General features: G+C 40.6%; 1 protein-coding gene across 1 annotated transcript in view; it reads right to left on the minus strand.

Annotated features, from left to right (window-relative positions):
* LOC126162503 (thymic stromal cotransporter protein-like) overlaps window positions 1-24,873 on the minus strand; it is a 102,374-nt gene that overhangs the window by 71,607 nt on the left and 5,894 nt on the right. Inside the window, exons 3-4 of the mRNA XM_049919055.1 lie at window positions 1,102-1,246; window positions 918-1,019 (exon numbers count right to left, since the gene is read on the minus strand). Coding sequence (XP_049775012.1) covers window positions 918-1,019; window positions 1,102-1,246 — 247 coding nt within the window. The remainder of the gene's footprint in view (window positions 1-917; window positions 1,020-1,101; window positions 1,247-24,873) is intronic.

Below are 24,873 nucleotides of genomic sequence, written 5' to 3' on the forward strand. Positions count from 1 at the left end.
TTTGGACACATTTTACAGCATTGTGAACGGTGTATAGTAGCGGAACAATATGGAAATTAAGACTGTTTGTATTAGCATGACAATCCATCCTTGCCTAAGAGGATATGGTTTGTGGACAGTAATGGAATGGAGTGACCTAACTGGAGTTCTGAACTGAACCCAGTGGAACATCTTTCAGTTCTTGAGGAAGAATTGGCTGCCGCTCATCCACAGACATTCAGATATCTCACTGAAAGCGTCCCCAACAGACTTCAACCTGTCACTAAGGCAAAGAGTGCACACATCCTATATTAATGTCCACTAATAGACATCCAGATACTTATGATCAGATAGTGCATGTGTGGCCTGACGTCTGTATTGATTGCCACAGTGTGCGCTCTGGGAAATTGATACTGGCGTATTGCAGCCTTGAGGCAGCATGTGAGGTGTGTCTGGTTGAAGAGCATAAGGAGACAAGGATTAGGGTCTGAATCTCAGTGCACTTCACTACGTTCCAGAATGTCATTTATTGAACACAAATAGAACACACTGACTTATCAGTTTGGTTCTTCCCAGGGCCGCCTGTAAGTATGAAGCTAACTTAGGGAAGCTACTTGAAAAGTTTCGGAGTGCACTTTAATTTTTTAAAATTTATTTTCCCATCCTGAAATACACATGCAGCTTAGATATTAATTTTTGGTCATGCTTCAAATGCGTCATCAAGTGTGTGTTCATGATACTACGATGAGTATATTGCTACACAGTAACATTACTCTTCTTATTTTCCACTAACTATTATCACTTTTGATCTTTTTTGTTGTTTCATAACCAAGAGAACAGTCCCATCCTTCCACAATCACCTCGTTCTTAAATGCCCCAAATGATTGTGAAATAATGAAATGTAAGAACTCATTGAAACATTGTCTGTTGCACCTCACCTATAGCTGTCACGCCGCTATTGTAGAACTGGAACAGCTGTGCATCCTGAATGGTCCAATGGAATTTTTGGTTGAGAAACAGGAACATGACATTTGCCTCACCTGCAACAAAGCAAATATAGCTAAAGACTAATATTTTATCAACATACAGCTAGTCTGCTGAGAAAGGATGACATTACCGTACCAATCAGTATGATGATGTTGCTCACGATGACAAAGACGACGATGATGATGACGGTGCGTCCATAGTAAGGCCGCCTCCTGAGACACGACTGCAAGGCCTCACGCACCAAATCCAACTCAAACACACCACCGCAACAGCCTTTACTCTGTGAGAGCAACAAGCACATGGTAGTTTCGGGTAGCAAGAGATCAGATGTTTTGACAACTGATTAGCAATTAAAAACAAAGTCTGCCAAAGATGTGAAAGTATATTAATGCTATGACTCTGACAGAAAACGACAAAAGAACTGAGCGATTTGCCTCAAGAATCATACAATGTCAGTGTAGCCAAAAAGGAAGTGTAACAGAGGTGTTCACGGAAGTTAATTTGCAATTTCTCGAAGAAGGCGCCATTGTTCTTGTAAAATTCTGTTTGGTAAGCACAAATTACTAGTACCAGTATCTGAAGTATACTGCACAACAATTCTACTGCCTCCATTGCATGAGGTATCTCGCATGTGGATATTCAGAATAGATATAACCAAACAGCGTGTACAGAGGCAACTATTCAGTCTCATTTCCCTCTCTCATTACATAAATAGAATAGGAGCGAATAGATGATTTTGATGTAAAGTAACATCCATCATGCACTGAACAGTTGTTTGCAGGTATACTTGTTGATGTACATGTATTTGGAGAAACATAGTTCAAACTTCCATCTGATCAGCAAGATTTGCGTTTTGTATTATTGTAAGGGGAATGTCAAGAGGTTCCCTTAGGAAGACAGTGGCTAGTTTCTTTATGCAAATTAGCTGAGCTCAGGAAGTGCTCCTTCCCTTGATGTTGATACAATGTCAACAACTTTCTTATTTTCAGTCCATCGGTTGCCCATATACACGTTAATTACATTGCAGTACATTCACCAACACAGAGACCAGAATTTGTTGACGGAGTTTTGCAACTCATTACATACTCCCCAAGGCATTATACAGTGCATGATGAAAAGTAGGCTAACTTGTACTACTGGTAGTTATTCACTTTCCTGTTCCGCTCACAAATCAATTAAGGGAAAAAAGGACTGTCTGTGTTTCTATACAAGCATAGGTTATTGTTTCTTGTCTATGTAGCCCATGTGCGGGAAGTGCGAGGCGTGTTTTTTAAAGTAAGGTCCGTTTTGTTATAGGCACCAGCAGTTCGCGCGCATACCGCAACGAGCGCGTGCCTCGTGTACCAGCATGCCTCGGGAACAACTGTGCTCAGTTTCAGCTCTGTAGCTGACCTGTACAGTTCTGTTCTGTGCTTTCAAAATATTTAAAACTATCAACTCGCCCGCCGTGTGTGAGGTTCACTCAGTGATACGATTTTTGTCAGCAAGGTTCAAATGGTTCAAATGGCTCTGAGCACTATGGGACTCAACTGCTGTGGTCATAAGTCCCCTAGAACTTAGAACTACTTAAACCTAACTAACCTAAGGACAGCACACAACACCCAGCCATCACGAGGCAGAGAAAATCCCTGACCCCGCCGGGAATGTCAGCAAGGACAGATTTGCGAAGTGTACAGTGTTATTGTTATGAATGAAAGCAAAGTGCGTACATGGGTACGAGAATTCAAAGATGGCCACGACAACGTCCATGATGAGGACTGCCCCGATCGCCCTTCTTTGATTACAAACGATTTGGTGGCTTCAGTTGAAGCGTGGATTTGTGAGAACAGGCGCTTCACAACAACAGGTCTCTCAAACGAATTTCCTGATGTGTTGAGATCAGTACTTTACAACATCGTTTTTGAACACCTAAAGTTTAGGAAACTTTGCTCCAATTGGGTCCCAAAACTCCTAACAGAAGACCACAGAAACCAAAGATTTGAGTGTGCGATGAAGTTCTTGACTCATTATCACGAAGAAGGTGATGGCTTCTTGAGTGAGATCGTAACTGGAGACGAAACATGGGTTTCGCATATAATGCCCAACGCACACACTCGTCTGTAACGGTGAAGGCCAAACACACTCTGTCCCAGCACAAAATCATGGCGTTGGTGTTTTGGGATAGGCATGGTGTTTTGTTGGTCGACTTCATGCAGCAAGAAGCCACTACCAATGCAGAAACATACTGCCAGCCCAGAATGATTCAAAACAAAAGACATGGCATGCTGACAAAGAGAATTGTCCTTCTGCATGACAATGCAAGACCTCACACTGCAGGTCAGATCCGCGATTTATTGGACAGTTTTGGGTGGGAAGTTTTAGACCACCCACCCTACAGTCCTGATCTTGTGCCGAGCGATTACCATCTGTTCCTCCACCTCAAACAACACCTCAGTGGCAACCGTTACAATGATGACGACGACGTGAAAACAGCAGTGAACTCTTGGTTATCGGAGCAGGTGGCAAGTTTTTATGAAGAGGGTATTTTAAAATTGGTTGAGAGGTATTATATGTGTTTGAACAAACTTGGCAAATATGTCGAAAAATAGAGTGAAGTATGTACTTTGTGAAGTACTCATGTTCAAACGGACCTTACTTAAAAAAACACGCCTTGTATGTTGGTACTGTAGGATTTGGTGATAGTAGGATCATTCTGCAGTCTGTATGCTGGTTTTCTAAATTTTCTCAACAGTATTTTGCAAAAAATTCATCTTGTTCCTACCCTCGACTCTGCCTAAATTAATGTAACATTTCCATAATACTCGGATTTAACTGAACGTGCTAGTAACGAATCTGAAGTGCAGCTATGTCTGCCTTTAATCTGACCTAGTGTGGCCTGCCGGAATGGCCGTGCGGTTCTAGGCGCTACAGTCTGGAGCCGAGCGACCGTTACGGCCGCTGGTTCGAATCCTGCCTCGGGCATGGATGTGTGTGATGTCCCTAGGTTAGTTAGGTTTAATTAGTTCTAAGTTCTAGGCAACTAATGACCTCAGAAGTTAATTCGCATAGTGCTCAGAGCCATTTGACCTAGTGTGGCTCCCAAACACTTAAGCATCATTCAGAAACGTGTTGCGTATGTATTCTGTATGCGTTCTTCTTTCTAGATGATCCACACTTTCCTAAAATTCTCCGAATAAACTTAAGTCGACCATTCACCTTCCCTACAACCGACATGACATATTCATTCCATTCCATGTTGCTTTACTACAGTATGCCTAGCTATTTAATCAAAGTGGCTGTGTTCAGGAGTAGGCTTCATTGCTAATGCCGTATTTAAACATTACAAGATTGTTTCTCCTACTCGTCTGCATTAGCTAACAATTTTCCACATTTAAGAGGAAGCTTCCATTCATCACACTGTAGAATAAGCCCAGTGAAAGTGAGAATGTCTTGTTAATCTATGTAAAATTTTCATAATCAACTATCAAAAGGATAGTCAGACTGATTACGTTTGTTGCTAATCCTCTCCATATGATGGTGTTTTAGAAGGGGCAGGCTTTTATTATTTGCAAGTGTCTCCTTATTGGTCATGTCAAGAATACCGTTATATCAAAAGACGTTATTAAAGGTTATTACAGCTGAGTGGTTTATTGAAATCGATGCCAAATGAGACTTGTTTTTGTATGAGATACTACATTTTTAGAAAGATTAGGAATGTTTCTTGGGTATTCAGCTGAGTAGCATCGACTAGAAAGTGCGATTTTTTGGCAAGCAGACTTCTTACAATCTTCAGGCATTTCTGATGACTGATTGTCTTCTGACGGGCGCTGCCCTTATAGCCCCTCCTTCCTGTCGCTGGTCTCTAGTCGGTCGTCTCTGAGTGTGGACCTGGCGCAATGGTGGGGGAAGCACACCTACGGGGCACGATCTGTTATCTTTAGTCCCTTTGCCATCAGCAACAGGCACGAGACTCTGGCGCGCTGGCGACACGTCCTTGTCCTCTTCAGCTGCCATGATGAGAATGGATTTCCATGCAGACTACCTATGTGCTTTGACCAGGCTGAAGGATGGCTCTCAGGCCTTGCTTTATAGAAAACTGTTGTCTGTTTATTACCGTAGTACGTTATGTAGTCAGATTTCTGCAGTCTCTTTTAGAATACAATCCAGAAGGTGTTGGACTGTTGCAACAAGTTGGTGTCATCATAAATCTTGACATGTCCATGGGAGATGCAAGTTGTTTGCAGACGACACAGTCGTTTATCGGCTGGTGAGGTCATCAGAAGATCAGAACAAACTGCAAAACGATTTAGAAAAATTGACGGTCGACCCTAAATAACGAAAAGTGTGAGGTCATCCACATGAATGCTAAAAGGAATCCGTTAAACTTCGGTTACATGATAAATCAGTCAAATCTAAAGGCTGTAAACTCAACTAAATATCTAGGAATTACTATTACGAACAACTTAAATTGGAAAGAACACGTAGAAAATGTTATGGGTAAGGCTAACCAAAGACTGTGTTTTATTGGCAGGACACTTAGAAAATGTAACAGATCTACTTAAGAGACTGCCTACACTACGCTAGTCCGTACTCTTTTAGAATACTGGTGCGCAGTGTGGGATCCTTACCAGATAGGACTGACGGAGTACATCGAAAAAGTTCACGGAAGAGCAGCACGTTTTGTATTATCGCGAAATAGGGGAGAGAGTGTTACTGAAACGATACAGGATTTGGGGTGTACACCATTAAAACAAAGGCGTTTTTCGTTGCAGCGGAAACTTCTCACGAAATTTCAATCACCAGCTTTCTCCTACGAATGCGAAAATATTTTGTTGACGTCAACCTACATAGGGAGAAACGATCAACATAACAAAACAAGAGAAATCAGAGCTCGCACGGAAAGATATAGGCGTTCGTTATTTCCGCGCGCTATACGAGATTTGAGTAATAGAGAATTGTGAAGGTTGTTTGATAAAGCCTCTGTCAGGCATTTAAATGTGATTTGCAGAGTATCCGCGTAGATTTAGATGCTGTGCTATGACGAACTTTTGTTGGCTCTTCATTGTCTGTGCAGCCATTATGTTCCAAGCATCTCTCCTGCACTGTCCAGTTACTCTGGCCTACATACATTTTCTCACATTGGCAAGGGATATGATAGACTCACAGTTTCCAGAATCCTAGGCCATCCTTGACTGACTCCAACAAGGCTTTCTTCTTGGCTTGTAGGCTGGACATACCCTTGCAGTATTGTTTCCTGAGTATTCTTCCGATTTTCAGCGACGTTTTTTCGACATATGGGATAATCGCCATCGCAACTTCATCCTCAACAAGCTGTGACCTCAGCTTCTTCAGTCTTATGGCACACTGTATCTGGCGACTGCTGTAATCATTTGTACAGAACATGGTCTCTAGGTGCTGCAGGTCAGCTGCTAGACTGTCTTGGTTCCGCGTTTCACGGACTCTGTGCACTACTGTACTATGGACATCTTCTCATTGTGAAGGGGGATGCCAGTTGGAGGCATGCAGGTACAATCTGCGTGCATCGGTTTATGGTAGACACCGTGTCCTACTGTGCCATGTGATGTTCACTCGACTAGCACATTCTAACAATACCACCACTTGCAATGTAGGTTAGAAATCAGATTAATAATGTTGCTCACGCAGCATATATGTTCGCTCTATCGGGCAACAACAAAGTTATTGACTGTGGATGGTATCGTCAGAATGGAAATAATGAAGTCACTGCAAAAAAGTCATTAATTTTGGCACTTATCTTGAATGAATTCTCACGTAGATTTCGTCGAAGTTGTTATGGCTCATCTTGTTGATTCTAGGGTGATTCCACTTTGACTGCTAGAAGGTCCAGATCTGTATTTTAGCAATATTTGAAGACCTAACAAATGCGTTTTTTAGGAAATTCTTAATGAGCAAACAATCCCAGATCAGAACAAAGGTATGGTAGAAATAATTTTTGACTTGGTGTTCACGATCCACATTTTTATTAAACTTCTTGTAAGTTCACATATACTTCTTCTTCATTGCCACATCACCAAGAAAACAGTTTTGTATCAGTCTTCATATATTTAATTTCCACTTTTACCAAACACAAGACTTGACTGTTCTTTTACAAAGCGAAATAACAACTTAAGTTCTGCAAAGTGAAACAAAGACTGCTAGACTGCTCTGTGCGCATTCGCGCCAAAACGGTTACAAGTAAGTCAAAGATTACCTCAGTCTCACAGAAATGAATACACACAAGAACCATATCACTGTAATATATCGGATACATCGGAGTACTTATACATTAATAAAACGAAATGTGAATATTGTCACAAAAATATGTCTGTTACTCCGCAGAAAAGTAGTACGATATTACTGGTATCGAGAACTGGGGTTGGAGTGCCGTAATGGTCACGTAAATAAAGAACCATTACAACATCCAGAAATGGATTTGTTTATTTTCTTCTATCACCAGCATGAGTTTGATGTTTTGGTGCAACGAATTCAGCTGCTGCAAGCAGTCTTGCGAGTGATGTCGTCTGTGTGGCCAGGTTACGAATGTATCACCTACATACCGAAAAAAAGCACGAGATTTTACAGACTGCCGACTCCAGGGCCGTGTTTCCACGTGCCACTATGAACATATTGGCCACTACTGGTGACAGTGGGTAGCCCATCAGCACACTATCTGTTTGCTCACCTGGGCAAAGGAGACCTCATAGTGAGCTTCGACGTGATACTTGTCTTTACAAGGGTACCTCTAAGAGACTTCCTACGTCTTACAGGAGAAAAGTACTAATGAAACTGTTTGAATTGTTACTTACGCTTACTTACTTTATATTCAATGCAAATTATTAGGAACAAACAGGTGGTGTGTGTAACACCTACAGCGCCTCTCGGTGTTGAAAAAACAAAAATAGCTCCCAAATTAGCTCCCATGTCGTTAAAATATCAATTCACAAAATCACCCAAGTCCCTCCACAAGTAGTAATTACGAAAAATAAATAAAAAACAAATAGAGGGAAATATCTGGTATAGAAAGCAAAAGAAAAGAAAAGGAAAATTTAATTATAAATTTTAGAAACATGGGAAGGGGGAAAACAGTAGAAAATATTAAAATATTAGTTATTCCAATACGTAAGAAAATCAATATTATAGTCATAGAACGTAGGTCTGGGACACCAAAGATAGTGTTTATTAAAGTATAAATAGCCATTCGTTGTAATTACGATACTTCAGTCTCTAGTCCGGAAGTTATTTAGGACGTACAGCTTTAGAGAACAACAAATGGGACTTTATTAAACGGTGATCAAGAATAGATCGTGACGAGATTGTTTTTGAGGATTGTCATTTCAAGACTTTAATTTGGACATTTATCAGATTAGATAAACGTGAAGGTGAATAGTAATCTCTTTGGCTTTAATGTCAATTCGTGTGAATATTTAAACACTTTACTGAATTGAGAATTTTAACCGGATTCGGACTTCGAATTGTGATAGTGGGAAACTTTAACTTCACGCGACTAGTGATCATAGTTAATGACAGTTTGCGGATATTAAATAGAACTAACTTATTTACCGAAAGTGACAGGATATTATCTAACATCTCTGATGCTAGCGGGAATCCTACTTAGACATCTGATTAAAGAACTTCTTTGAATGAGATCGTATGAGTTAACCTATTTTTTAATAATTCTTGTCAATAAACTGACGTTGTTAATTTGAAACATAATACAAGTATTGAACATTAATTTAACTTAGATTAATAAACATTAAGGTTACGTGATCTATGCCAAGAACAAAATAGCGATTCATACCTAAAACAATTGAACGAAAGGTTAAAGTATCGTCGTCTGTAAACATTGGTAGTAAAGCTACTAAAGATTTTTTCTCTCAGAGTTGGGGAGACTATACGTGTAGTGACCCACGTTTAACATTGGGTTTTAAAAGTAATCAAATTGATACTCAGCCGGGACAGTATTAAATAAAAGTAAAACCCTTCAATGACAGTCAATGTGTAAAAAATAAAATCAAACTTTCACCTATTAGACGAAAAAGCGAAAATAGAAAAAGGGCTGCTACAAGTGGCAGTGAGTCGCCTTGCGAAAGACAGTCAACAGGAACAACTGAAGACGGTGAGAATTGGCTTGACGAAGTATCGCACCTTCTGGGTGACGGCAGATGCCTGAATTGTTTTCGCTTCTGAAATGTACGAAATTATATATAGTCTCCATAAGAAAATTCCTATCATAACTAAAAACAGAGCCATACAGAGAGGACTAGTAGTACAGACAGGGAGTTCGAGCAGCGTTTTGATGGGAGGTAGTCAGTACAAATCTGAAAAAAAGCTTTGTGTTTCCATTCTTGAGATATAGGGAATTTATGTTAATCTTTTTAATACTTTACCGGTAGTTGTAAGCTGGACAGAGAAAAAGCTACTCTTTAACTGGTGACTTATGGACAGACGAAAATTGGTGTAAAATTGCAAACTCCTTTTTCTGACAAGAAGAAAGGGATCGAAGATGAGGATAAAAGATATAGGGAAAGTCGCCCAGGGCCTCAGGTCATTAGAGACCTACCATACAGTGTGAAAGGCAAATATATGTCTTCGTAGATGCAGCGTCATTGAGTAACTTCTATGTTACTTATCCTGTATCATTTAACTTCGCTGGTGTGGCTGAGCGGTTCTAGGCGCTTCAGTCTGGAACCGCGCGACAGCTACGGTTTCAGGCTCGAATCCTGCCTTGGGCATGGATGTGTGTGATGTCCTTAGATTAGTTATGTTGAAGTAGTTCTAAGTTCTAGGGGACTGATGACTTCTGATGTTAAGTCCCATAGTGCTCATAGCCATTTGAATCTTTTTTTTTTTTTTTTTTTTTTTTAACCATTTAGCTTCACCAGCCGCTTTTTCTCAGTTCTATCCCTTCTTCTGCCAGAAGGAGGAGCCTCTATTTCTGAAAACATTTTAGCTTTCTCCTCGTTTCTATCTGTAGCCACATGCAAATTTGATTTTTTTCCTATCCATATTATACCTATTGTCAACTCTTTCATCTGTTATTAATAATACTAACGGTATCCAGTTACTTTTATACGAGGGTATTTCGGAAAGTAAAGATACACAGTACACCAGAGGAACAGAAGAGTTTTGGCGAGCAAGTTGGCAACACTGGTGCTAACCTTGAACCGTTAGCTTTCTCCTCGCGGTCGTTCGGCAGTTGAACGTTGCTTCTGGTTGGAGTAGGTCGTGTTTAAAATGGCTGCGCCGATTCAGAATCCCGCCAAATGCGAAGTGCGCTTCGTCGTACGTTTTCTTCATGCAAAAGGCCAGCGACCAGCGGATATTCACAAAGAACTTGTCTCTGTTTATGGGAACATTATGAATCGACAAAACGTAACGAAATGGTGTCGTCGTTTCTCTGAAGGTAGGACCGATATTCATGACGAACAAAGAACAGGTTGGCCATCTGTGATCTCTGATGCCCTTTTTCGGAGAACGGAGGAAGCAATACGTGCGAATAGACGTCTGACATTGAAAGAATTGCATCAGATCATACCGGACATGTCAATGACAACTCTTTATGACGTTGTGACTGTCAAGTTAGGGTACAGGAAATTGTGTGCACGCTGGGTTCCAAAACTGTTAACGGAAGAACACAAAAAGAAAAGGATGGGCTTTGCACTCGACTTCCTCACATGCTATGCTGAAGGAGGTGATGAGTTCCTTGATCACATTGTGACAGGTGACGAGATGTGGGTTTATCACCCTACACCTGAATCCAAGCAACAATCAATGCAATAGCGCCATTCGAATTCACCAAAAGCCAAGAAATGCAAAATGTTGATTTCAGCGAAGAAAATCATGGGTTCTGGTTTTTGGGACAGACAAGGCATTCTTCTGTTGGAATTTATGCCTCCTGGAATGACAATTAATGCTGCTGCATATTGCCAGACTTTGAAACGTCTTCAAAGGGTAATTCAAAACAAACGCAGGGGAATGCTTGCTTCATGACAATGCTCGGCCTCACACAGCGCTTGTAACTAAAGCACTACTCAAACAATTCAAATGGGACATATTGGACCATCTACCATACAGCCCGGATCTTGCGCCCACCGACTTCCATGTCTTCCGTTACCTGAAGCCACATCTTGGTGGAAAATCATTCCACGACGATGAAGAGATCAAAGATGAAGTTGAAATGTGGTTCCGACAACCGGCGGCAACCTTCTATGACTGTGGGATACAAAAGCTTGTGCACCGACTTAACAAATGTTTGGATAATGGGGGTGATTATGTCGAAATAAAACAAATAATCCAGTTAATAAGTTGTAACTGACGTTTTCTAAATAAATGTTCTATTTAAGGACTGTGAGCCATTGTATCTTTACTTTTCGAAATGCCCTCGAATCACTCCAACATCACTACATGCGTACTGAGGACCTAAATTCCTTGTGATAGGGTATCGTGAATTGCTCTAAAGGTCCTTAAGTATCAATGTTCCTTCCTTGCGCGTTCTCGCGCCTTTCGGTTTTACTGTATGACCACACTCTCCTAGACTCAGGAATCTAGAGCCGTCATTATGTTGTCAAACGACTAGCTGTAGATCTATGTTTTGTATTTGTTGGAAATACTAATAGAAACTCATTAACAGTGCAGAATTTTCAAAGTTCATTCGTTTACATACTGATGAGAACATAACTAAAAAAATAACGAATTTAGTGATGTAGAAATTAGCAAGTTAACATGTCAAACTTTTACTAATACTTGCTCCACTCCTACTTTTGAACTCAGGAAAGATCATGGTGCCCTTTCCTAATTTTTTAAGGATTTCATTAAGTTCACATACTACTAGCAAGAGCAGATATGCAGTTCAACATTTATCATCAATGTTTCTACGTTTCGTGTTACGTGATTGAATTGAAGTTTGTATGTGTGTAGGAAATTGATAACAGTGCAATGTTACACATCCATGTAACATAAATGTGAGACAATGTATCCAGAATGGTGGGCAAATTTTATATCTCCGATTGTAATGAAAATCGCTATCTGAGAGTTTTCAAGCTGCATCATAAGGATGTCTGGATATTTCAATACGAATATTTGTGTTTTAGCAAATTATTAAAATTTTCTGTTTAAAGATGCTGTCTTATAATTTCCCCTATTTCTTTTCATTTGAGTCATGTATAAATTGTTTTATGAATAGATTACTTTAATTAGATGTACTTTTCTTTCCATATATCCATAGTGAGGAGATTCTCAAGAACATGACAGAAAACAAGAAAATACAATACACATATACAAAGAAAAAACGATATGCTAATGTACCTTCCACAAATCCGAAGTGAAGTCATCATGGATGTGGAATAAGTTTAAAAATCTTACATATTTTCATTTAAAGGTAATAACAAACTCGTCACAAAACATGTAAAAGAACAACACATCAGATGCATATGACAGTTCTTAGGCTATTGCACCTGACATCATCAAAGAGGAAAATCACTTTACCACACTTATTTACATTGATCATATTACTACAATGAAAATGTGCAGAACTCAGATTTTGTGTAATACATTATTTGATATTATTAATAACATATGCATATCAGTCGGTTCCACTTCGAGATTCATCGATGGAGCAAAGGACCTGGCCTCAAATAAATGCTTTAGGCTCCTCTTAAACTACACTTTATTGCTAGTTAATCTTTTTGTAGCTGTTGGCCAGTTATTGAAAGCGTGTTTTTCTGAATAATCGGCACATTTCTGGACGAAAGTGCGTGACTTTAAATCTTTTTGAATATTGTTCTTATTTCTAGTACTGATTCTACGAACAGAGCTCTTGGTCTGAAAAATAAGTGTATTATTCATGACAAATGTGTTGGGAAGCACTAGTCAGTATCCCCTACTGTTTGAACAGGCCTCTACAGGTTGTCCTTGAGTTCTCATCACAAATAACTCATGTTTTTGGACTTCGAAAACTTTAGCGTGACTTTATGAGTTACCCCAGAAAATAATCCCTGATGACCTTATGGAAGGAAAGTAAACGAAATATGCTAGCCTTTTATTTTTATATCACCTATGCCAGTCAACATCTGCATTGTAAATGAAGATTTATTTAGGCACCTCAGAAGTTCTATGGTATGCTCCTCCCATTGGAATTGATTATCAAGCTGTTTGTTGTTATATTTTAGGCATATTCTGAAGCGAAACGGTTTTTCAAAACTTACTGCAAAGACTGGCTAGGAGCCATTTACGAGGGGTGTCAAAAATAACCGAAATTATTTATTTAGTGGAAAATACCGCTCACCTTTATTCCAATTCCATTACAGACCTTCAAAGTAATCTCGCTCGGACACTATACGACGATTACAGTGTTCAGCCCAATGTTCAAAACACTCACTGAAGCCCCTTTTCGATAGTCTGTTGAGTACATCCGAAATTTGATTGTTTAACTCTCGGTCACTCCGAAAATAACGAGCCGAAAGCTCCTTTTTCACTACAGCAAATACATAGATGGAAGTTACATGGCCTAGGTCTTGTGAATAAGGCGGATGTGGCATCACTTCAGTGCCTAACTCAGTGTTTATTTCCTGAGACTTGATGGCACGATGAGCCAGTGCATTATCCTGACGAACGATACATCCCAAGATGTGGTCTTTTTGTTGCAGTTTTCCTCCTTAATAGCTCCTTCAATATAACACAGTAGTAATTCGCAGTAACAATACGTTGTTCATCCACCATATAATCATACACAAACCCAATTTTTTAGAAGAAGACAAGATGCTTGACTGTTCCTGCACTTGGGTGAACTTTGGCCTTTTTGGGTCTTCGACTTGAAGAACGTTTCTATTAGACGCTGTCCTGTTTTGTGTGTGAGTCATAGTGATGAAACCAGGTTGGTCCCATTTGATGGCATGTCACTGATCACTCAAGGAACCCACTTTCCTGCAATTTTTCTGCACCCTAGAACATTTCATACAGTGTCTTCAGCTGTAGGATACATTCATATTCTCTGCAGTCTTTGTTAACGATAAACGACGGTCTTCCCGCAACGTGACATCAGTTGTGCTGACATTGGTTTCAGTCTTAGAAGTTGAGGGCCTACCAGGGCAAGGAGCATCCACAAGGTCATTTTCACCCTCCTGAAATCGTTTATGCCACTCAAAGCTTGTGTTTTCCCCATAGGTTGCTCTTTGTAGGCCAACTGCAACATTTCCAAGGTTTGTGGTGGAGTTTTGTAAAGAAGAGCGCAAAATCTAATTGACACGCGCTGCTGCAACTTGAGAGCCATGTTGGGAACGGGGAACACCCGTACACTTTCCCTGCTTCCCTCCAACTGCGTACCGCCAGGCGACTGACGCATATGATATGAAGTCACTCAAGGTCAGATCTCTCAGGTAGTGACAACACCAGTCTCAGGCGCGGGTGCATCAATATGTAAGAAAAAAAAATTCCAGGTATTTTTTGACATCATCCCTCGTATCAATGTCCAAGAAAAGTTCATTAAACGATTTTTTAAAACTGTAATTGATATGCTATTTATTGCAATGTTTGTATCATGTGCAAACAAAATAAACTCGCATATGTTAATATTACTGATGAAAGGTCATTGATATACAGACGAAAAAGTACGGCCCCTAAGATGGGACACCACATGTAATCAGTTCCTAATTGGCGACGACTGGTAGCTGAGTAACAGGGCTCTTTCCTACTGACAACCTTTCTTTCCATGTCGACAGGGCGTCAAATCCAAATCTTCCTTCCTTCCTACTTTTCCCATCGGTGTGGTATAATTTGGACCATTTTGCATTATTTCCTGTTACGCTGTAATATTCTAATTTATCAAAAGGATACTGCGATTTTCAGATATATATCACAAAATCTACGCAAAATACACAAGTAGCCTGTAATTTATTGTCTATTCTCGCTGTATGTGTAAATAGCGTTCTTAGTGTCTGAACCAGAGTCGAATGCAAAGGGGAAGCTATGGGGCCCCATCGAGAACTACACCTGTAAATAAACTAAAAAGAGCTAACTTTGTAACAAAGCTTTCAGACTGGACAGTATCGAAAATTTTCTCGCTAGTGTAGCTGGTATTATAATAGAGTGAGAAAACACCTGCGTTTACTGCGGAGAAGTTGGAGATAGCATGGCGATACAAAATTTCTGTGAACTCAGACCCCTCCCCTGCCGCACCAAAATGCTGGATTCGATACCGATCTGAAATCTTTAGAAACTGAAACTGACATTGACAATATATTACTTTTAGTCAGATGGTTCAGACGCATATTTGTGTTACTTTTTCTAAAACTTTCGAGAAATGGATGAGAATTTGACTTTATTTCTGTATTAGTATTTATAACTATTAGGAGTAGTATGTTTTTTTATATTGGTCAGTACCTATAAGCCAGCATGACAGCTACTGAAGAGTGGACACAAATGACAAGCGTAGGCCACTTAATGGTGCAGTTATAATCATGTAGAAAGCATTAGGAAGTAAATTAAGTGACATGCTTGCAAGGAGATTATTAAGTGCGGAGAAAAAACAACTAAGGTACTGAACTGGGTACATGTTAAGGTACCAACGATCACAAAAGCATATTTCAGCCATTCAGGAAGTGTTGTACTGATAAATGACTTAATATGTTACTAAACCCAGAGGAACAATCTTTAATTAACTTCACTAATATTTTATCACAAGCACTAGAATCTTTTGGTTTTAAAGATTTAATAATGGTTCAGAGAATAACTAAAAACGACATTCAAAATCTTTAATAAGACGTCAGTGTTTGGATATAACCAGAATCAAATGCTACTGAATCATTAAAAATACAGTCATTTTACTGTAAAACGTTATTCAGGATTTAGTGAGATTGATGTGCCTATTTTTCAACACAGGGTTTAGAAAAAATTGCCGCAATCTTTCATATTGTTACTTCTTGTTCATTCACTGAGGTTAACGTTTTCGATAGCAGAGCAGTTTTCTTTCTAGATGCCGCAGATTTGACGAAAACTGTGGATGCCATGGAAAAAAGCTCATAGACATGAAGTCCGATACCCAAATGCAATGACACTTTCGCACAAAGAATGGATGTGATCCACTGTCACGACTAATTATACTGCCTTGGTATAATCATTTACCGAAGCAGGTATTGTTCTCCATAAACAGGTTGTCGGTCGCCCATCTGCATCAGATGCCAACGTGTACGAGGAGTGTCAGGCATTTGAAGGGGTCTGATAAATTCAGTGCGTATGGCTGTCAGAAAGTTCAAAATGCCACTATCAACGGAACACAAACTCTTGCATAAGAGGTTACGTCTTAATGCCCAGAAGCTGCAGCTTCTGCAGGCACTAATGCTGACGGATGAACCTCAGCGTGAACAGTTTGCAGAGAATATTCTAGCTAAGATTGACTCAACAATGACTTTCTGGAAAAGATTTGTTTTCATACATCTGACAAACTGAACTGTCAAAACTTTCATATACTGCCATCAGAGTTCCTTATGTTGGACATGAAATGGAAAGCTACATTCCTTTTGAGCGAGTCTGCCGCCTGGGCATATTACAGGAGTTTGCTGTGGCACAGTTGGAACACCCGCAACTTCACGTCATATTCTAGCAGGATGGGGCAACACCTCACTGGTTCCTAAATGTCCATCTATTTCTGGATGAAAAGTTTCTTAAAAGGAAGACTGGATGAGATGGTCCGATTTGATGGTTGCCACGCTCGCATGACAGCACTCCACTAACGTAAGCTCTTTCACTTTGGGTTTTGTAAAGGACCAGGTGCACCAAGTCAAGGTTACAGGTCTGCAGAATTTGATGACACGCATTCCCAAAGCATTTGAACATGGAGCAAACATGGAGAGAATCGAATGCCGACTGGACGTACACTAGATGCGTACGCATTGACGTTTATGAACGAGGAAACAAAACTTATCTGGTGTAATTATGAAGTGTTATTAAATTCTTAAGTTGTAAAGATAATTTAGGGTCATTCTGTATTAATATTTATATGAGAACTCTCATATAGCTCCGTGTCTTTTTGTTTCAGCTGCCAATTATGCAAATCGACTGAAGACTACAATCAGGAAGAAACTGGTTTTTAGTTAGGTTCTGAATTCACTGCATTAAAAATACTGTGGAAGATTTAGTATTGAGAGAGTTAAGAACACTTACTTGTTATACCACACAAGTTTCTAAAAACACGACAATCCATCAAAAAAATTGTCAGGAAATAATACTTGTTCCATACAAAGGTTTTGGTTTGAATGCTACAATAGTTTTGAAATACGTTTTATGACCGTCAGACCTCCCGTCAACCATGTGGGTGGTATTAGAGAGAGGCGGTGACTAGAGTGTCCTCACAGCTTGAGAACCTGTCTCAGTTTGTCAATAGAAAGGTGAAATTTCTTGCTGTTCTGGAACTGAAACACAGACAACTTTAGAATACAAGTGACAGCGAAAGGCTGCTGTACGGGTTTGCCGATTGCACTTTTCTCCGTATTGACAATCAGGCAATGCTACCTATGGTAAGGGATGTGTACCATTAGTGCCTAGAAAGTATTCCACGGAGATTCATTGCTACTGGTGGATACAGAGACGAGAAGCAGTTAATGTTGCGTGTGGAGCACTCTTTGTAGTCAAGTCAGAGGGTCTGGTGAGACCTGCCTCACGGCCTGCCAAGACCTGCCCTGGCTCTCAAAAGGCCTGCTGGTGCCACAAAAATCAACACTGACATCTACATCACTACTCTTCAGTTCACAATTAAGTGCCTGGTAGAGGTTACATGTCGAATCACCTTCAAGCTATTTCTCTATCGTTCCACCCTCGAATAGAGCAAGAAAATGTTTTCGCATTCAGAGCCGGCCGGGGTGGCCGAGCGGTTCTAGGCGCTACAGTCTGGAACCGCCGACCGCTACGGTCGCAGGTTCGAATCCTGCCTCCGACAGTAGTGCTAAGTTCTAGGGGACTGATGACATCAGAAGTTAAGTCCCATAGTGCTCAGAGCCATTTGAACCAGTTTTCGCATTCAGAGAAAAAGGATGGTGATAGGCATTCCGTGAAATGATCATACCACAACGCAAAACGCCTTTGTTTTGATGATAGCTAACCTCAAGCGTCATACAAACTCAAGAAACGATTGTCATCTTAAAGTTTTTCAACAGGAACCAAAGTAAGAATATATAAAAGCATAATCAGGCCACTATTATTATATGGGGCAGAAACATGAAGGATAGATAAATACACGAAGAGAAAGATAAAAGTTTCTGAAAATAAAATCCTGCGAAAGACATTTGGACCAATCTACGAGGGAGGAGAATGGCGAAGAAGAAAGAACAGGAAGCTCAGGGAGCTATACAATGAACCAGATACGGTTGCGAAAGCCAAGACAAGAAGACTAAAATGGGCTGGCCACATTTATAGAAGTGAGTAGGGATCTTTACTGACAGAAGTCTCAGAGAATAAACCGGAAGGGCGAAGACCTCTAGGCAGGTCGAAAATGAGATGGAGAGACCAGGTTGTCAAGGATCTCCAGGTACTTGGAGGAAGAAAAGAAGATGCCGAAGACAGAATACTGTTGAAGAGGCTACTTAACGAGGCCAAAAACCGACTGCGGTCTGTAGGACCAGGAGAGTAAGAGTAAGTAAGTATCCTCAACTCGCGTGTCATATCCGTGAGTCTCTCTCTGTTATTGCATGTCAGTACAAAACGAGCAGTCCTTTGAACTTTTTCGATGCCCTCTATCAACCCTATCTGATGCGGATCCCATGTTGTTGTTGTTGTGGTCTTCAGTCCTTAGACTGGTTTGATGCAGCTCTCCATGCTACTCTATCCTGTGCAAGCTTCTTCATCTCCCAGTACCTACTGCAACCTACATCCTTCTGAATCTGCTTAGTGTATTCATCTCTTGGTCTCCCTCTACGATTTTTACCCTCCACGCTGCCCTCCAATACTAAATTGGTGATCCCTTGATGCCTCAGAGCATGTCCTACCAACCGATCCCTTCTTCTGGTCAAGTTGTGCCACAAACTTCTCTTCTCCCCAATCCTATTCAATACTTCCTCATTAGTTACGTGATCTACCCATCTAATCTTCAGCATTCTTCTGTAGCACCACATTTCGAAAGCTTCTATTCTCTTCTTGTCCAAACTATTTACCGTCCATGTTTCGCTTCCATACATGGCTACACTCCATACAAATACTTTCAGAAATGACTTCCTGACTCTTAAATCTATACTTGATGTTAACAAATTTCTCTTCTTCAGAAACGCTTTCCTTGCCATTGCTAGTCTACATTTAATATCCTCTCTACTTCGACCATCATCAGTTATTTTGCTCCCCAAATAGCAAAACTCCTTTACTACTTTAAGTGTCTCATTTTCTAATCTAATTCCCTCAGCATCACCCGACTTAATTCGACTACATTCCATTATCCTTGTTTTGCTTTTGTTGATGTTCATCTTATATCCTGCCTTCAAGACACCATCCATTCCATTCAACTGCTCTTCCAAGTCCTTTGCTGTCTCTGACAGAATTACAATGTCATCGGCGAACCTTAAAGTTTTTATTTCTTCTCCATGGATTTTAATACCTACTCCGAATTTTTCTTTTGTTTCCTTTACTGCTTGCTCAATATAGAGATTGCATAACATCGGGGAGAGGCTACAACCCTGTCTTACTCCCTTCCCAACCACTGCTTCCCTTTCATGTCCCTCGACTCTTATAACTGCCATCTGGTTTCTGTACAAATTGTATATAGCCTTTCGCTCCCTGTATTTTACCCCTGCCACCTTTAGAATTTGAAATAGAGTATTCCAGTCAACATTGTCAAAGGCTTTCTCTAAGTCTACAAATGCTAGAAACTTAGGTTTGCCTTTCCTTAATCTTTCTTCTAAGATTAGTCGTAAGGTGAGTATTGCCTCACGTGTTCCAGTATTTCTACGGAATCCAAACTGATCTTCCCCGAGGTCGGCTTCTACTAGTTTTTCCATTCGTCTGTAAAGAATTCGTGTTAGTACTTTGCAGCTGTGGCTTATTAAGCTGATTGTCCGGTAATTTTCACATCTGTCAACACCTGCTTTCTTTGGGATTGGATCCCATAACTCGCAGAATTACTGCAGAAGAGCATGGACAAGCGTCGTGTAGGCAGTCTCTTTAACAGACCTAAGCGTTCTGCCAATGAAATCCAGTCTTCGGTTCGCTTTCTCCACAACGTTATCAGTGCGATCGTTACAATTTAAGTTGTTCGTAATTGTAATTCCTAGTTATTTAGCTGAACTGACAGTTTTACATTTGTCTGATTTACCGTGCAATCGAAATTTAACGGGTTCCTTTAAACACTCAAGTGAATGGCCAAACACTTTTTATTATCAGAATCAACTGCCACTTTTCACACCACTCGGGTATCTTGTCTAAGTCATTTTGCAATTCGTTTTGTTCTTGTAATGACTTTACGAAACAGTAAATGATAGCATCATCTGCAAACAATGTAACAGGGGTCCCCAGATTGTCTCGTAAGTCGGCTATAAACGTTAGGAACAGCAGAGGGCCTGTAACATTTCATTGGGGAACCTCAGATATCACTTGTGTTTTACTCTATGGCTTTACGTCAGGTTCTACTAACGGTGACCTTGTGGCGAAACAGATACAGAGATGACAAATGTGGCGGGATTTCCCCAGTTCACTGCTACTAGACCCGTGTCATCATAACGCGCCTGTGCGCAGCACACTAAGTATTGCGCCATAATCTAAGAATGAATGTAAAAATTAAAGTAACTTTTTCCAAACTTTGTCAATATATGCATCAGTATATTAATGTTGAAACTGTTAAATCTCAGACTATCAGATGAATATGTTTCGCTAAATATGTTATTTTAAGAAAAAATAACTGGTGCTACATAATGCAGCTAGAAAGCTAAAAACTGTTCAGAATGTGCAAATGAATGTCACAATCAACAGTTATGAGTCTCAATTTGATCGGTGCAATATTTTGGTCAAAACCGGAGTTTTTACGAAAAATCGAAGGCGCTAAATATTAGCCTCAGAAAGATGAAAATTGGTGTCTAGCTTCAGTCTGATATAAAAACATTAACTGACTCCATTAAGCTACTCCGATAGTTTTAGGTAATTTACTAAAAACCAAATTTGGGGCAGAAACATCCTTGTTCGTAATAGATTAAGTAATTTATGATAAAAAGTTCTAATTACGGCATTCGATTGCATTCATTAAATTATACATCTGTACCAAGTTTCAAGACTTTAGTGTAAACAACTATCAATAAGAGGACTCCTAAAGAAGTAGCTCAGAGTCATGTTCTACTGTTGGTTCACTTCTAAAAATTCTAGCTAGCAAAGTTTAAATGCAGTCGAGCTAAAATTTTTTTTGTAACTAAAGGCAACTTAACTATATTATATAAAAATTTCGAGTGTTGTAAATTGTTTCACGAGACTGTTATTAAATGATACGTGTCCGAGAAAGTGGTCTTTTTGATGTTGCCGACTGTACGTAGATGGACTGCGTGGCTATTCCTGGTGGAGGTTCGAGTCCTCCCTCGGGCATGGGTGTGTGTGTTTGTCCTTAGGCTAATTTAGGTTAAGTAGTGTGTAAGATTAGGGACTGATGACCGTAGCAGTTAAGTCCCATAAGATTTCACACACATTTGAACACTGTGCCTAGAGCGGTTGACAGCAGATGTTCCGTCTTTTTTTAATCTCTTTTTGTTTGTTAGTTTTCGTTGCATTTGTTGGGGGCGGGCGTCCCATGACACCTGTTTTAAGTTCGTCGTTGATCCATTCACTCAGTTTTCTTATTACTGAGGACAGCTAACCCTCTGACCGATCACGCTGAGTTACCGTGCCGGCTCTGTTCGGCCTTCCGCTGCGCCCATACACAGTATAAGTGTGGCCAGAGACGCATTGAAAGAGACACTTTGTACCGAGCTGTCAATCTGTTCACGTTCGTCAAACGCCGGCATAAGCGCTGCCTCGGATTACGTCGGCGCTAGGTACCTGCCGAACGCATGTTTTCGGTAAAAGTAGGAAGTGAATTTGCGAGAACTGTACACCGTCCTGGACCGGTTTGATTTCACGGAAGTAACTGTGTGCTGCCCGTTAGTATTGGCAAAACCGCACTGGCAGGAGGTGAGATTATTTTCAACTTTTACGACGAGCAGGTAACTTTGACTAGTAGACGTCAGGGAGCTAGATTGTTTTACTTGGAACTTAACGCAGAGGTCGCCTCTGAACTGCTAATAATGCTGTTTATGATAGGAACATTATTATTATTGTTATCAGGAATATTATTATGTTTGTGCGTGTGAACTTTCATTGACTATTTTAATCGGTTACAACGCAAAACTTTTATTTATAGTCATAATTTCTGATCCTGCTGAGTAAATAGCTAATAGGAACGTTTTCATTCAGTGAGTACAAGAAGAATGTGGACTTACAGACTGGAAATTATGGTCAGTATGTTCTCCATCACTTTCTGCCTGACCGCAAAAAATATCGTAGTTTTTCAGGCTCTTGCAAATACGGCGGCGAATATTATATTCATTTATATAAAATCCACCCGCCGCCCCCACAACCTTTCTGATAGGAAATCGCGAATTGAGTTGCAGGAACGGGATGATAGGTATCCCATAGCATGCAATTTGATTATAAGCCTCTTGTGAGAAACGGTATGAAAAGCTTTCTACAACGTGTACAACTTTGCTTCCGCCGTTTGCCGATAGATGGCGACAACGGTAACTAGTGGCCGAAAGGAGCAGATCGCAGATGTCAGGAAAACATTAGTCGATTTGTGCCTGCATCATAAAGTTGTTCTTGATTGAAAATGTCAGTTTACGAGCCTAATTCTCGTCATTTACGGGAGGTCTTACTGTCTGGTTTCAGTACGCGGAGAACAGCGGCGGAGTTTCATCGAATGCTGTCAAGTACGTATGGTAAGGTCGCTATTAGCGAGAGAACGTGTCGTGAGTGGTTTCAACGCTTCAAGAACGGTGATTTTAACGTCGTAGACCGGCATAGTGGTGGAAGAGAGAACGTTTTCGAAGATGCAGAATTGAAGACATTGCTGAGTCAACTCGCGTCAAACTTAAGAAGAATTGGCGCGATTAGTGGGAGTGACACAGCAAACCATTTCAAAACATCTCAAGGCTATGGGCATGATTCAGAAGGAAGGAACTTGGGTCCCGTGTGAGCTGAAACCAAGAGACGTTGAACGGCGTTTGTGTGTTTGTGAACAGTTGCTTCAGAGGCAAAAACGGAAGGGATTTCTGCATCCCATTGTGATCGGGGACGAAAAATGGGTTCATTACGATAACCCTAAACGCAAAAAATCATGTGGATGTCCCGACCATGCGTCCACGTCGACGGCCAAACCGTATATTCACGGCTCCATGATCATGCGCTGCATTTGGTGGGACCAGCTCGGCGTTGTGTTCTATGAGGTGTTAAAAGCAAGAGAAACAACACAGGTGCGTTTGAGCAGAGCATTAAAAGACAAACGGCCGCAATACAGCGATAGGCACGATTAAGTGATTTTGCAGCACGACAACGATCGACCCCACGTTGCAAAAGAGGTCACAACGTACTTGGAAACGTTAAAATGGGAAGTCCTACCCCACCCGCCGTATTCTCCAGACATTGCTCCCTCTGACTATCACCTGTTTAGATCAATGGCGCATTGCCTGGCTGACCAACACGTCCGATCTCATGAATAAGTCACAAATTGGATCGATTCGTGGATCGCTTCAAAAGATGAACAATTTTTTCGACGCGGGATTCGTACACTGCCCGAAAGATGGGAGAAAGTAGTGGCCAGCGATGGAAAATACTTTGAATGATACATGTGTAAGCAATTTGTTTCATTAAAGCCTCAAATTTTGGGGAGAAAACGGCGGAAGCAATGTTGTACACCTCGCTCCAGACATTGCTCCCTCTGACTATCACCTGTTTAGATCAATGGCGCATTGCCTGGCTGACCAACACGTCCGATCTCATGAATAAGTCACAAATTGGATCGATTCGTGGATCGCTTCAAAAGATGAACAATTTTTTCGACGCGGGATTCGTACACTGCCCGAAAGATGGGAGAAAGTAGTGGCCAGCGATGGAAAATACTTTGAATGATACATGTGTATGCAATTTGTTTCATTAAAGCCTCAAATGTTGGGGAGAAAACGGCGGAAGCAATGTTGTACACCTTGTAAAAATACAAGATTATGGAATCAGTTTTAGATCCCTTGTCGGTAGCACTCATTACTTCATGAGAATAAAGAGGTAGTGTGTTTCACAAGAACGATATTTTCTGAATCTGTACTGTTTGCCAGTAGATCGTTTTCTTCTATAAAAATATATTTTTGTGTGTTTGGGCCGATAACTGCAACTATACTTGCGATATTGTTGTCCATGACCATTCACGTTTAACCAAACAAGGAGGGAATGGAATGGAAAGCAATGGGACGGAACGGAATCTCCGCAAATGAGATTCAGAGTAATTTGTTGCAGAAGAAGTTGCTATATCACACAATAGCCCATAATGACAGTGCTTCAATTGTGCAGATACGCCTGCGAGGGCACTGCTTTCCATGGGACAAATAGAATTTGAAAAATGCTCCAATATACACTCCAACACAAAATTACGCACCCCGAAGGCATTATCTGAAGGGGCCAGAAACAGGTAGATGTGACGTTCATGTACAGACAAACAGCCGATTACAATTTCAGAAAAACTGGATGATTTATTCAAGAGAAAGAGCTCATGAAATTGAGCAAGTCAATAATTGGACCTCCACTGACCCTTATGTAAGCAGTTATTAGGTTTGGCATTAGAGTTGTTGGATGTCCTCCTGAGGGATATCATGCCAAATTCTGTCCAATTTGCGAGTTAGATGGTCAAAATTCCGAGTTAGTTGGAGGCCATGCCCA

The sequence above is a fragment of the Schistocerca cancellata genome, chromosome 1 (genome assembly GCF_023864275.1).
Source record: "Schistocerca cancellata isolate TAMUIC-IGC-003103 chromosome 1, iqSchCanc2.1, whole genome shotgun sequence".
Classification (NCBI taxonomy): domain Eukaryota; kingdom Metazoa; phylum Arthropoda; class Insecta; order Orthoptera; family Acrididae; genus Schistocerca; species Schistocerca cancellata.